The 12,846-nt window shown below is 50.1% G+C and overlaps 1 protein-coding gene across 1 annotated transcript; it reads left to right on the forward strand.

Moving 5' to 3' along the window:
* Positions 1-5,993: 5,993 nt before the first annotated feature.
* LOC306816170 (serine/threonine-protein kinase pim-1-like) lies at positions 5,994-12,625 on the forward strand (the record flags this gene model as incomplete). Its single annotated transcript, XM_079332654.1, has 4 exons — positions 5,994-6,083; positions 10,854-11,598; positions 11,998-12,177; positions 12,457-12,625. 4 exons carry the CDS (start codon positions 5,994-5,996, stop codon positions 12,558-12,560), a joined length of 1,119 nt encoding a protein of 372 aa, XP_079188780.1. The 3' UTR covers positions 12,561-12,625.
* Positions 12,626-12,846: the final 221 nt, after the last annotated feature.

The raw sequence follows: 12,846 nt of genomic DNA on the forward strand, positions 1-12,846 counted from the left end.
TGGGAACTAGGGGTTGTTCTTTCCAGGATTTGACTAATATCCAGTCTCCAGGTTGAAAGCTATGAATTTTGAAGTCAATAGGTGTGGTTTGAGGGAGATAGCCTTTTTGTCTTAACTCTTCTAAGGTGCTTGTTATCATTTGTACACACTTTTCACACTTTGCTCTCCTTCTTCGTATGTTCTGGTGCTGCCTGAGGTGGTTAGAAAGGGTAAACCAAACATCATTTCATATGGGGAAATTCCCATATCTGCTCTTGGTTTTGTTCTTACTCTGATTAGAGCCAAAGGAAGGCACTTAAACCAATTCATTTTTGTTTCTTCTATTAATTTTGTAAGAGCTATTTTTAATGTTTGGTTCATTCATTTAACTCTTCCAGAGCTTTGTGGTCTCCATGGGGTATGGAGCTTCCATACAATATTTAAAGCACTGCTTCCTGTGAAATGTGGCCCTCTATCTGAGTCTATAGTAGTCATTATTCCATATCTTGGTATAATTTGCTCTAATAGAATCTTACTGACCACTTCTGCTGTTTCTTTAGTAGTTGGATATGCTTCACCCAATGTGTTAAATGATCTACTATTACTAGTAGGTATTTAAATCTTTATACTTGGGGTAACTCTGTAAAGTCTATTTGTATATTTTGGAAGGGTCTCACTGCCAATTCTTGTCCCCCTTGAGGTGGTCGTCGCATTATTTTCTTATTTATTCTTTGACAAATCATGCACTCTCGTGTTATAGCTTTAACAATTTCATATACTCCAATACATGCATAGTTTCTCATAAAATGATCCTACAATGCTTGGGTTCCCCAGTGAGTTGAGGCATGCAGGTTTTCTAGAATTTTCCTTGTTAATGCTTTATTTAATGCCTGTCTTCCATCAGGCATTTTCCATTCCCCCTTACTATTCTCAATAGCACCTTGTTTCTGTAACTCTTCTTGTTCTTTTTCAGTGAATATGGGAATTTCTTCATTAGCATTGCTTCTGTCACTCCCTTCTTTTACTTCATTCAGTTGCAGCAACTCTCCTGAATCTTCTAAGGCTGCCTCTTTTGCAGTCCTATCTGCTAAGTTGTTTCCTTTTATTTCCAGCATATCTCCTCTTTGATGTCCTCTTATTTGCACCACTGCAATCTCTGTCGGCCCTTTTAATGCTTCTAACACTGCCTTTATAAGCCCTTCATGAATTAGCATTTTCCCTTTTGAACTGACAAACCCCCTTTTGGCCCAAATTTTTCCAAAAGTGTGCACCACCCCATAAGCATATTTTGAATCTGTGTATATAGTTCCACCTTTCTGATTAAGCTTCTCCAATCCTTTCATCATTGCATAAATCTCACAACATTGAGCTGACCAATTGACAGGGAGCTTTCCCTTTTCTAAAGCTGTCATTGTACGTCCATTTACTACAGCATATCCCGACACTCGCTTTCCATTTACTATTCTTGATGACCCATCTATGAAAAGTACTTCTCCTTCTGTTAGTGGATGTTCAAGCAGATCTTCTCTAACTTTTGTTTGCAAGTCTATGGTTTCAATGCATTGATGTTCTAATTCTTCTTTTGGTACTCCGTATAGGAATTGTGTTGGATTTGGGGTTTTTGTAATCGCCAATTCTAGATTTTTCACTGCTATTTAAAATTAGTTCATATTTTAGAAGTCTACTGCCCAAAATCCACTGGTAGGCTCTTTTACTTAATATGCCTTTGAAATCATGGGGTGTATATACCTTAATTTTATTTCCTAGTGTCAATTTGTAACCTTCTTTGACAAGGACTACTGTCGCAGCTATTGCTTGAAGGCAGGTCGGCCGTCCTTGAACAACTGGATCCATTAGTTGTGAGATACAGGCTATGGGTTTACGTACTCCGCACCATTGTTGGGCAATTACACCATAAGCTATCCCATCTTCTACATTTACAAAAAGTTCAAACAATCTGTTCAAATTGGGCAAACTAAATGCTGGGGCGGTTGCTAGTTTTTCTTTTAACTCATTTAGCTTCTCTTCATCACTTGCATTCCATTCTCTGGGCTCACTTCTGATTAATTTATCATAGAAGAATTTAACTAATTTGTTATGTTCATTTATTCACAATTTACAGTATCCAATTAATTCTAAAAATTTCCTTACATCTGTTTTAGTTTTGGGTGAGGGCAATGATAATACGCCCTGAATTCGATTTGCGTCTAATTTTTTGTATCCTTTTCCAACTATATGACCTAAATATTTCACTTCAGAGGCTGTTAATGGAGCATTTACAAAGCAATACCCCCTTGAGCGCCCCCCATAGGTACCTCTCTCAATGGAAATACATTTTTTATGTTGTCCTCTTCCTGGGAATTTTTCCTTGCCTGATATCTGGTGTTATAATTGTGACTTTTCACATTTTCCGCTGTTTTCCCTTTTTTCTCAGCTACCACACATTCACACACTTGACACCCTATATTTCCTTGCTTAACTTGGGTTTCTTCACTTACAGATTGATCTTTAAGAATGACCTGGGTTACAAGGGGTAATTGAGGCAGAGGAATTTGGGATAAAGGAGGAACTAGGGGATAGGAAGGAAGGGTTTGAGGTATGGGAGGAGGGGGAGGAGGGGGCTGGGGAAGAGGTGGAGCTGGAGGTTCTGGGTGTTGAGGCACAGGAGGGTAGAATTGGACTACAGGAGGGATAGGAGAGGGAGGAGGTGGGAGGCATTCCAAAGGGTCCCATTTCTTCTTGGATTCTGCATCTATTTCTTTATCTTTCTCCTTTGTCATTTTGCATATCTTAACATCTTTATTCCAGATTTCTTCCTTTAACCAACAGGTAACTTATAACAGGTAACTTGTAAACTTATTTTCAGTTTCTTTCAAATTAACAAGTTTATTTAGAGCCACACATATCCATTTTTCTCAAGACCCATACCAAGGCCAATATACGGGTCCTTCTTGGATAATTTCTTCTGGCCAAATTTCCATACAGTAGTTTATAATGTTCATTTTATTTATTTTCCTTAACTCTTCACTTTTTTCCCAATTTTCCAGCATTCCACCTAAGGGACTATTGGGGGGAATGTTCTTTAACAAGGTCTTCCCTCTCCTCCTCTTAGTTGCCCTTCTGTTAACACATTGGCCCATGGTTCTGACCTTTGCTAAAATCAACTGTAAATATAAAAAGGGTAAACCAAAAGGAGGGACTGCAAACTGACAAATGAAATACTTCTCTATGATGGGAAAAATCACAGTCGTGGGAACCACAACTGAAACACTGTATCACAGCAGCCTGTGAGAAACTTCACTCAAAACAATAGGGCTGCTCCTCTCTGACTCTTTCTGCATATTCTAGATGATGTCTTAACCCTGTGCCCGGAGAGTCCCACCTCGAATGGCACTCTTCCCTGCTCACACCCACAGCCCAAGATGGTGCACTTCAACATTTACCGAGCACTACCTGAGCTCCTGCACCACAACCACACTACTACACAGATCCACAACTCCACTACACTCCTAAGCAAATAAAGGCCCATCTGCAAATTAAAAATTCCACACAACCTAATGGGTGGTTTGGGGACTCTTGGCCATCACCTCACCCCAAAACTTCACCACTCCAACCTTCTGACTTTGCTCAATTCCTTCAGAATCAAAAAGGCAACTTTAGAACAGGAAAACCACGTAAAACAATAAATAAAACTAACAGAAAATCTTTAAAGATGAAACTAAAAATGGAAAAGAATTATATAACACTTAAATCACAAAGGAAAATGTTAACACCAACTAATCAGGTAAATTGTTAGTAAATAAAACAGGTTCTAAATCTCCAAATTTAATCTCGGCCTCTCCCAGCCAGTGCCCTGTGCCCTCCCCGGCCTGTCCCCGCGCTGCGAGGTGTTTCCCCCAGCCAGCCCCCAGTTCACCGCACGCCAAACCACTGTCTGGGGTCCTATTTCCCCTTGGGTGTGCCACCTACTTCCCCCTGCTGCCAGAGAAGGAACAATCTGTCAACCAGTGGCTCCACCTTTCAGCTTGTCTCCAGTTGACAGTCTTTGGCCTCTTGGGATCACCACCCACCACCCAAAGGTCCTAGTTCCCCTCCCACTAGGGGACATCTCTCCCTTCCTATGGGATCCACCCTCTGAGCTGCCCCAGCCAGGCCAAACTCTGCTTGGGTCCCACCCTGTGTGCTGTCTAACAAGCCAGAGCTTTGCCTATTCCTTGACTGAGACACCCCAAGGAGCCTCCTCCCTGGGGAAATGGAGCTTACCCAGGTTAGGGCCCCTTGCCCCTCTCGCAATCACTCACCGTGAGCCCCACTCCCTCTCGGAGGGTCCTCTCCCTCTGGGTTGCCAGGTCCTCGGTTTTTCTTGGGCGTATCCAGCAGTCCGTCCATGGTCTCAAGGAGATCCAGTTCTGAGGCAGCTGAAATCAGCAGGACTCGTCTCCTCAAGTCCCGTCCCTCCTCGGGAACCGCTTCAGGGCGAGGATATCCCAGACGACCCCCCAAAAAGTTGTTATAAACGAGGCCTGCGTCTTTCCAAAAAGACCAGCTGGTTTATTAAAAACAACAACCGAGAACGGGGATGCAGGATAGGCCTGTTTCCCACGCAGCAAGACAGAGATCTTGTAACTTAAAAACAGTGTAACAGAATGTAACACTGGGCGTTTCCTCAGGCACCCAGCACCATTGCAAGATGGGGCTCCGAGCCCCGAGCAGCCTTTTATACCCTCTCCTCTCTGTGGATTAGATCATCTCTTACTCTCTCTCGGGATTGGCTCTCTCTTCACTGGCTGTTCTGATAGGTTGCAGGGCTGTCCAATCATTGCTTACGCTGCTGCGCTCACCCAATGATGTCATTCTCGAGAAGGTTCCAGCTGAACCGGTCAGTGAACTGTCACTCGGCCCCGCCCTTGACAAAACCGCCCACACTGCAACGCCCACCATTGACTGTTGGCCATCACACTACCCACTGCAATTTCCCCAACGACTCTTAAATAGACAACTCATTAACAGTTTACAAATTATTACCTAAAAAAACCCTCAATCCCACCCCGGAACCAGAACTCATACCTAAGACCCTGGTAAGAGGAAACAACATGTGGGCATTTGGATTAGGTGTGAGAAGGAATGGAGCAGGTGAGCAAAGTGATGAACTAAACTGAGCAGAGTTTTATACCGGGAAGTCTGAACAGCAGCTGCACTGCTGGAAGTTCGAGGATGCTTCCAGTGATGGAGATTTCTGAGGTACAGCTTGTGTGGTGTTTGAAATAAGGCAATCATCTCCTCTCTGTATCCCCAGCCGGCTTTTAAAGCAGAAGTGGAGCAGCTGTTCATTATGTCAGACGCCAGCCTGGAATCTGAGCAACCGGTTGCATCAGCAGAAAAGGAGAAGACAGAGAGGCCTGAATGGAGCACTGAGGCCAGGAGAACTGGCGAGCAGGTAAAATGGTCTTTGAGCTGCCTCTGCAAAGCCTCAGGCTCTTCTGGAATACAAGTGCCCGGTGTCTGGGAAGAGAAGTTGGAGGAAGTTCAAGACTTCAGCAGTGCTTGAAGGCTCATTTTGCCCCTGGGCTTCACATTGTTTCCTGCTCCCGTGTGGAATGCTCTGAAGTTTGGGAGAGGGAGAGTTTGCTCATTGACCCTGAGCTGGCTGTGCATGAGCTTGCTGTTCAAATCAGCTTCAGGCCAAAAGCTGGGCATGGGGAGCTGCTTCTCCTGTGTCCAGGCAAGGGTAGGTAATAGGGTGAGGGTTTGGATTCTTTGTGCAAAAGAATGGAGCAGGAAAGCAGGGTGATGAAGTAAACTGAGCAGAGTTTTGTAGCAAGGGCCAAACAGCAGCTGCAGTGCTGGTGCTTTGAGGATGCTTCCCAATACTGAGATTTCTGAAGGAAATTTCTGCAGGAATTCTGAAGGATTTCTGATGGGGTGTTTGAACTAAGGGAATCATCTCCTCTCTGAATACCCAGCAGGCTGCTGGAGCAGAAGGGCAGCAACTGTCAGAGCACTCCAGGGAGGCCATGGTATGTGTGCACAATGTGGCTGCAGCATCAGCAGAAGTCAAGACAGAGAAGCGTGAAGCAACCACTGAGCCCAGGAGGACTGACGAGGTAAAATGGGCTTTCAGGGCCTGTGCAGAGCCCCAGGCTCCTCTGGAGCAGGGCACGTTAGCCCAGGCAGTGCTTGGGAGTTCTCTGCTTGTTTCCTTGCCTCTCCCTGTCCCAGCTGTGGGCTCAGCCTTTTGTTTGTTCTCTCTGTTGTGGCAGCCCATGGCTTTCACAAAGGCACCTTCACTCCAGTGCCTCCCTCCCTGGCCCCCTGGCCCCGGACACACACTGGCCTCTCTTGCACAGCTGCCAGCGAGAGCTTTGTGCCCCCAGTGTTGTCTGGTGCAATTCAGGGTGTCTGAATAGAGATCCCCTTGCCTTGATGTCCAGAGGTTCTTTCGCTCCACTTTTGCTGACAGGTTTCTGTGGCCCTCTCTCTTGTCAAATGTGCAGGTGGAACCTGAAGGGAGAAGAATCAGAAGTTTTAGGAGAGTGTTCCCCCCAGACTACTTTTCATTGCCTCTCCGCGAGTCTGCCCAGGAAAGTTCATCTACTTCTGACAGAGAGGAATCCTCCAGTAGCTCTCTCCTGCAGATGCACAGCGTGTGGAGAAATGGGTCAGTGCCCCAAATGTGTGCTTTTGAAATCAGTGTAGGGTTCCTAATTGGTGCCAGAACTCTCTCTAATAGAGCTGTGGTTGCTGAGGGATGTACATGGGAAGGGTTTTTCTGCCATGAACTGGACTTTTTGACCATCTGATCTCTGTTCAGGGGCAGTCTGGGAGCCTGTTCCTTTCCCTTCCCCAAGGGCAGAGTGTTGGTGAGGGCTGGAGTTGGAGGCTGTGTGTGCCCCGACAGCCGGTACCGTGGGGCTGCGGATGCTGCTGCCAGCGTGGGCTTGTCTGAGCTGGGCCTTGTGCCTCTTCCAGGTGTCCCTGCTGCAGTCACAGCTGGCCTGGGCCTGACAGGACAACCTGGAGATCTGCACAGGGAGCAGGCTGGAGACAGTCCCACTGAGTCACAAGGAGCAGAAAGGACCACCTTGCTTCCTAAACTTCACAGAGAGGAGCCAGCGAGCAGTGGAATACTGTCTTAGACTTAAGCAATAGTTTATAGGATAGTATAGGTGTTAATCAATAGTTTATTGGATGGGATAGGATAGGATAGCATAGGATAGGATGGGATGGGATGGGATGGGATGGGATGGGATAGGATGGGATGGGATGGGATGGGATAGGGATGGGATGGGATGGGATGGGATGGGATGGGATAGGATGGGATGGGATGGGATGGGATGGGATGGGGTGGGGTGGGGTGGGGGGGTGGGTGGGGTGGGGTGGGGTGGGGTGGGGTGGGGTGGGGTGGGATGGGATGGGATGGGATAGGATAGGATAGGATAGGATAGGATAGGATAGGATAGGATAGGATAGGATAGGATAGGATAGGATAGGATAGGATAGGATAGGATAGGATAGGATAGGATAGGATAGGTGTTAATCAAATGTTTATAGGATAGTATAGGTGTAGTTGAACCTTTATAGAGCTGTGTTCCTTAGGATGAGGGATATATTTATAGACAAATAAAGTGTTTATTATGATCACAATTAAACTCAAAGATCTTTGTCAGAATTACTTACTACTCGGTACAGAGAACTATAACTTCTGGTATAGTGCATTATATTTCAAACACCACTGAAGCAATTCTATCCAGACCAATTCTTAATGAAAGATTGATGCTACTCACCCAAACCAATGTCCATGGGCAAACATTTCTCTCAGTTTCAAGGAGTGACCTTGAAGGGGCATCCTCACACCAGGGAGGAATCTCCAGAAGGGAGACACATGACATGAACCATTTTGGTGATGGCAGGAGAAGCCTGCCATGTGTGGAGCTTTTCCATTTGTCCTTAGGAAACTGCGACCTGTTTTTTCACGGAGTCACAGAATGACAGGGTGAGGCTGGAGGCACCTCAGGAGGTCACCTTGCCCAGCCCCTGCTCCACCAGGGCCCCCCAGCTGCCAGGATGCCCAGCCAGCTGCCCAGGATGTGTCCACGTGGCTTTTGAGTCTCTCCAGCCATGGAGACTCCACCACCTCCCTGGGCACTGCCCCAATGCTCAGCCACCCTCCCAGTGCAGAAGTGTGTCTTGAGCTCACAGGGCCCCTCCTGTGTTTCACTTTGTGCCTGTGGTCCCTGGGGCTGTCCCTGGTCCCGTCCCCTCTGCAGCCCCCACCCGGGTATTTTTGCCCAGGAATGTGTTGCCCTGAGCCTGCTCTGCTCCAGGCTGGACAGTCCCAGCTCTCTCAGGCTCTCCTCATGGCAGAGATGCTCCAGTCCCTCCATCACCTTCCTGGCCTCATTCTAGACTCTGTCCATTCTGTCCCTGTCTCCTATACTGGGCAGCCCAGCTCTGGGCCCAGCACTCCAGGGCCAGCCTCACTGGTGTGGGGCAGAGGGGAAGGATCCCCTCCCTTCCTGGGCTGTGACACAGCTCCCAGTGCAGCCCAGGATGCTGTTCTGCATTGCTGCAGGAGCACATTGCCAGCCCATGGGCATCCTGGTGTCCAGCAGGACCCTGGCAAATTTTTGTTTTCCAGCTGGCTGGCCCCCAGCAGATACTGGTGCCTGTTGCACCAGATACTGGTGGTTGCTCCCTCCCAAGGACAGGACTCAGCACTTGTTATTGAATTGTCACCATAGTTAAAATGTCATCCCTGTGGATGGCAGCATTTCTCTCTGACAGATCAGCCACTCCTCCTTGTTTTGTGGGAGGGTAGACTCTGCCCCATCACTCAGTTACTAAAAAGGATCAGAAAGGACTGGTCTTAGCATTGTCCTCCAGGGCACACTGCTGGACTTTGTGCCATTGTTCACCAGGGATCCAAGAAGGCAGATTTTGTGCAAGGCATCTTTGCTTCTATGTACATATTGAGAAAGAGTTGGTAGGATTCACAGCAGGGATTTCTGTTTCATATCTTATGTGGGGAAAATGTAATGATCCATGCTCCCTCTCACTAGTGGTGGTTAAAGTGGTCCTGTTGTTGGTGATGATGGATGTCAGTGGCATAGGAACTGTGCCAGTCTGGTGTGACATACTGTGGGAAGAGGCCCTCTGAGGGAGGTAAAAGCTGGTGTGCAGAAATCCTTCAAAGACTATTCTTCAAACAACAGAAGCCCCTGCTTTGTGAGGATCAGGAACAATTCCTAGGCAAGGGCTGAAACTGTGCTTCTTTGAGTTCCTTTACCTCCAAGGTCAATTTTTCCATTAATGATGACAGATTGTCCTGGTTTATTGATGATTGAGAGAGAGAGAGAGAGACAGGGACTACTGACTTATGATCAGAATCTCAATTAACTGTGAGCTACATATGCTTATATACCATTTTTAGGAAGGCTAGTAATTTTTTACTACATTCATTGAGTTAAACATCACACAGACAAACTTTACACTTCTACTTAGTTAAATCATCTTTCCTGTTACCAGTCTTGATCCAATCTTCTTGTAATCTTCAAAGCTCATTTTGCTCTTGCCAAGGCAACTTGGTTATCAAAGTGCATATGCTAATTAAATCCACAGTACTCTCTGTCTTAGCTTTCACACTAGTTTGAAAGACACATGTCTGCCATGAAGGCTGGGAATCTTCCTGGAATGGAAAGCTCCCTCCATCCAAATTGTTCTAACTTGAAATTTCGGGGCTTCCAGGAAAAGATATGGGAAAAGAAATAATATTTCTTTACTGGTATATATATATATATATATATACACGCAACAAGGGAGAATAAACAACCAAAACAAGGGCAACAACCCCCCAAAGCAGTCCCACGTCCCACCCATCCAGCAGTTTCTCCCGTTGCTGTAGTTCTGGCCACAGCCGGCAGAGGGCGCTGCAGGCTCCTGTCGGGGCAGAGTGGCTGCAGCAGCTCTGCCGTGGCTCCAGGGGGCGCTGTTGGCTCAGGCAGCTTCAGGGGCCGCCTTGCCAGCCCTGAGCCAGCCCTGGGGCTGACGGCACCCTCGGGGACAGAGAACATGGGGCTTTGGTTTTCCTAGGTTCTCACCTGTCTGGTGCAGTATCCTGGTGTGGCAGCTTTGCTGAGGTTCCAGTCAAACAGCAGCTGGGGCTCCCTCTTTGCATAAAGAAAGAGAATAAGTGGAGTGGTCCGGTTTCCCCTGAAGCACCGACACAGATGGTGAGGGTCTTCTTGGCAATGGGAGTGTTGAAAAGTCCCTGTCAACCAGCAGCTGCCGCAAGCAACGGGCTCACCCATGGGTGGCAAGGAGAATTCTGAAGCAGTGCTGGGTCCAACACCAAAACCTGCCCAAAGTGTCCTGCTCCTAGCATAGCCAGCTGGTTCTTCCCTCATCAAGCCAGTGCCCAATCCCGCTCTCCCTCCCTGGAAGCTTCCAATGAAGTGGGAGGGTCACTGGCCAATTCTTTTGTAACTCAACTGCCCATCATTGATTCCCCACTGCTCTCAACTGCCCTCTCCTCTCCACATCCCCCTTTTCAGGTAACAAATGGGAGATAATTCACCAAAAAAGCCCTCCCAAACCCACAACATGTTCCACCTTGAATTTCTTCCCATGCCAACACATTACCTCAAACTTAAACTTTTAAAATATATACATACATACATGCAGATATGGATACAAGCACAGTGTCTTGAGCAATTCACCCCAAAACAAGGTCATCTTGAAATACACATCTTCTTTCTCCATATTCTGCATCACCCACCAAGTGCAACCCAGTCCCAGACAAAGACAACCCCACGGATAGGGCAGGTACTGGGAGGCACATGGCTTGAGCTCAGCCCTCCTCTCTCCATGGCTTGAAGGTGGCCATCAAACACGTGGCCCAGGAGAGCATCCAGCAGTGGGACGAGCTGGTGCATGAGCAGGACCAGCGGGACAGGGCGGGCCGGGGAGGGCTGGGATACAGCCGAGAGCCCGGCAGTGGCTGGCGGGGATTGGCGGGGGATGGTGGGCATGGGCTCAGAGCCAGAGCCAAAGCATGGCAGGCCTGGCAATACTGGAGATCGGGCTGGGGCTGGGCAGGGGCCACCTGCCAAGCATCCCCTGGGGCTTGGCACGAAGCCCAAGCACCAGGGAGGCTGCCCATGGTGGGGGGGACACCGAGGCATCCCAGGCAGGAGCCAGCGCAGCAGCCACAGGGCAGCATCAGGCCTGCTGGAGGCATTGTCTCCTCCTCACAGCCCGACGGCACCCGTGTTCCTCTGGAGATCGTGCTCATGGAGAAGGTGGGCTCTGGCTGCCCCTACATCATCCAGCTCCTCGACTGGTTAGAGCTGCCTGACAGCTTCCTGCTGGTCATGGAGCGCCCGGAGGCATCTCGGGATCTCCTGCAGTTGCTGCTGGAGCAGGAGTTCCTGTGCGAGGAGGTGGCGCGCTGGCTTTTCTGCCAGGTGCTGGAGGCCGTGTGGCACTGCACCGCCTGCGGCGTCCTGCACCGGGACATTGAGCCGGAGAACCTCCTCGTGGGGCCGGAGAGCGGCGAGCTGAAGCTCATCGACTTCAGTCGCAGCACCTTCCTCCAGGAGCGCGCCTTCACACGATTTGCCGGTGAGCCCCCAGCCCGGGCCCTGCTCCCAGTGCCGGGCACTGCACGGCCCCATTCCCTCCTGGGCCGTGGGCTGCAGCCTTCAGCCGGCTGCCGGCTCCTGGGGCACGGCATCTGCCCCGTGCCAAAGGGCAGCCGGCCCTGCCGGCAGAGAGGGGGCTGCATAAGCCGGGCCCCGGCCTCTCGGCCTGCCTGGCCGGCAAGGCCGTGGGCTGCTCTGCCGGCCTCCTTTGCCTTGCACAAGGGCTCCTTGCCTTTGGCCAGTTGCCTGGGGGACATGGTGCCCTCTGGGGGAAGTGGGACCCGCCGGCGCAGCCCCTGCCTCAGCCAGGAGGCCGGCTGTGTGCCAGGCCCTGCAAGGCAGCGGCCTGAGCCCGGACAGCGCCGCCTGTCTCCCTCAGGAACACGCGTGTACAGCCCACCCGAGTGGATCCCCCTTGGCTGCTGCTACCACGGCCATTGGGCGACCGTCTGGTCCCTGGGTGTGCTGCTGTACAAAATGGTCCGCAGGAGCCTCCCCTTCGGGGATGATCACGCCATCATATCGGGGCAGCTCGTCTCCAGGCGCCAGGTCTCTCCAGGTCGGTATCCAGCCTCAAGAAGGCAGGCTGTGGCGGATGGCGGCGCTCAGCAGCCCCCAGCGCGGCGGGGCGGGACGGCCACGTGCCCTCCAGGGCCGGCCGCAGGAGGCGGCCCGTGCCGACGGGCTGGGCGCGGCACGCGTGGCTGAGGGGGTGGCCGTGTCCCGCCGCGCCGCTGTGCCGCACGGGGCAGAGTGGCTCGGCTCCTGGGGCGCCGGGGGCAGCGGCCGGGCAGGAGCCTTCTGCCCGTGACCGACGCTTTCTGCCTTCTCTCCCCAGAGTGCGAACATCTGATCCGCTGCTGCTTGTCCAAGTCCCCCGTGGACAGGCCAGAGCTGGAGCAGATCTTGTGCCACCCTTGGGTGCTGGGCGGGCATTTTTGATGCTTCGCCGCAGCCTGTGCAGCACCTGCTAACCACGTCCCAAGCAGGACCCCAAAAATAAAACAAGCACAAACCCATTGCGGGCTGTCAAGTCTGGTCCTTGCCAGCAGCTTCAGCTGAAGAAAGCTCTTGGGCAAAGGTGAAATCTCAGTGCTCCCTTCAGCCTTCTTCAAGCTTTCCCCGCCTTTCTTTCAGCATGGTAACTTTGTGTCTTCCAGCACTGGAGGGCCAGGAGGGGCTTGAACAAACCAAGAAATGCAACAGTGAAACAAGAGCTGCCCTTTCA

The sequence above is a fragment of the Erithacus rubecula genome (assembly GCF_903797595.1).
Source record: "Erithacus rubecula genome assembly, contig: scaffold_402_arrow_ctg1, whole genome shotgun sequence".
NCBI classification, from domain to species: Eukaryota; Metazoa; Chordata; class Aves; order Passeriformes; family Muscicapidae; genus Erithacus; species Erithacus rubecula.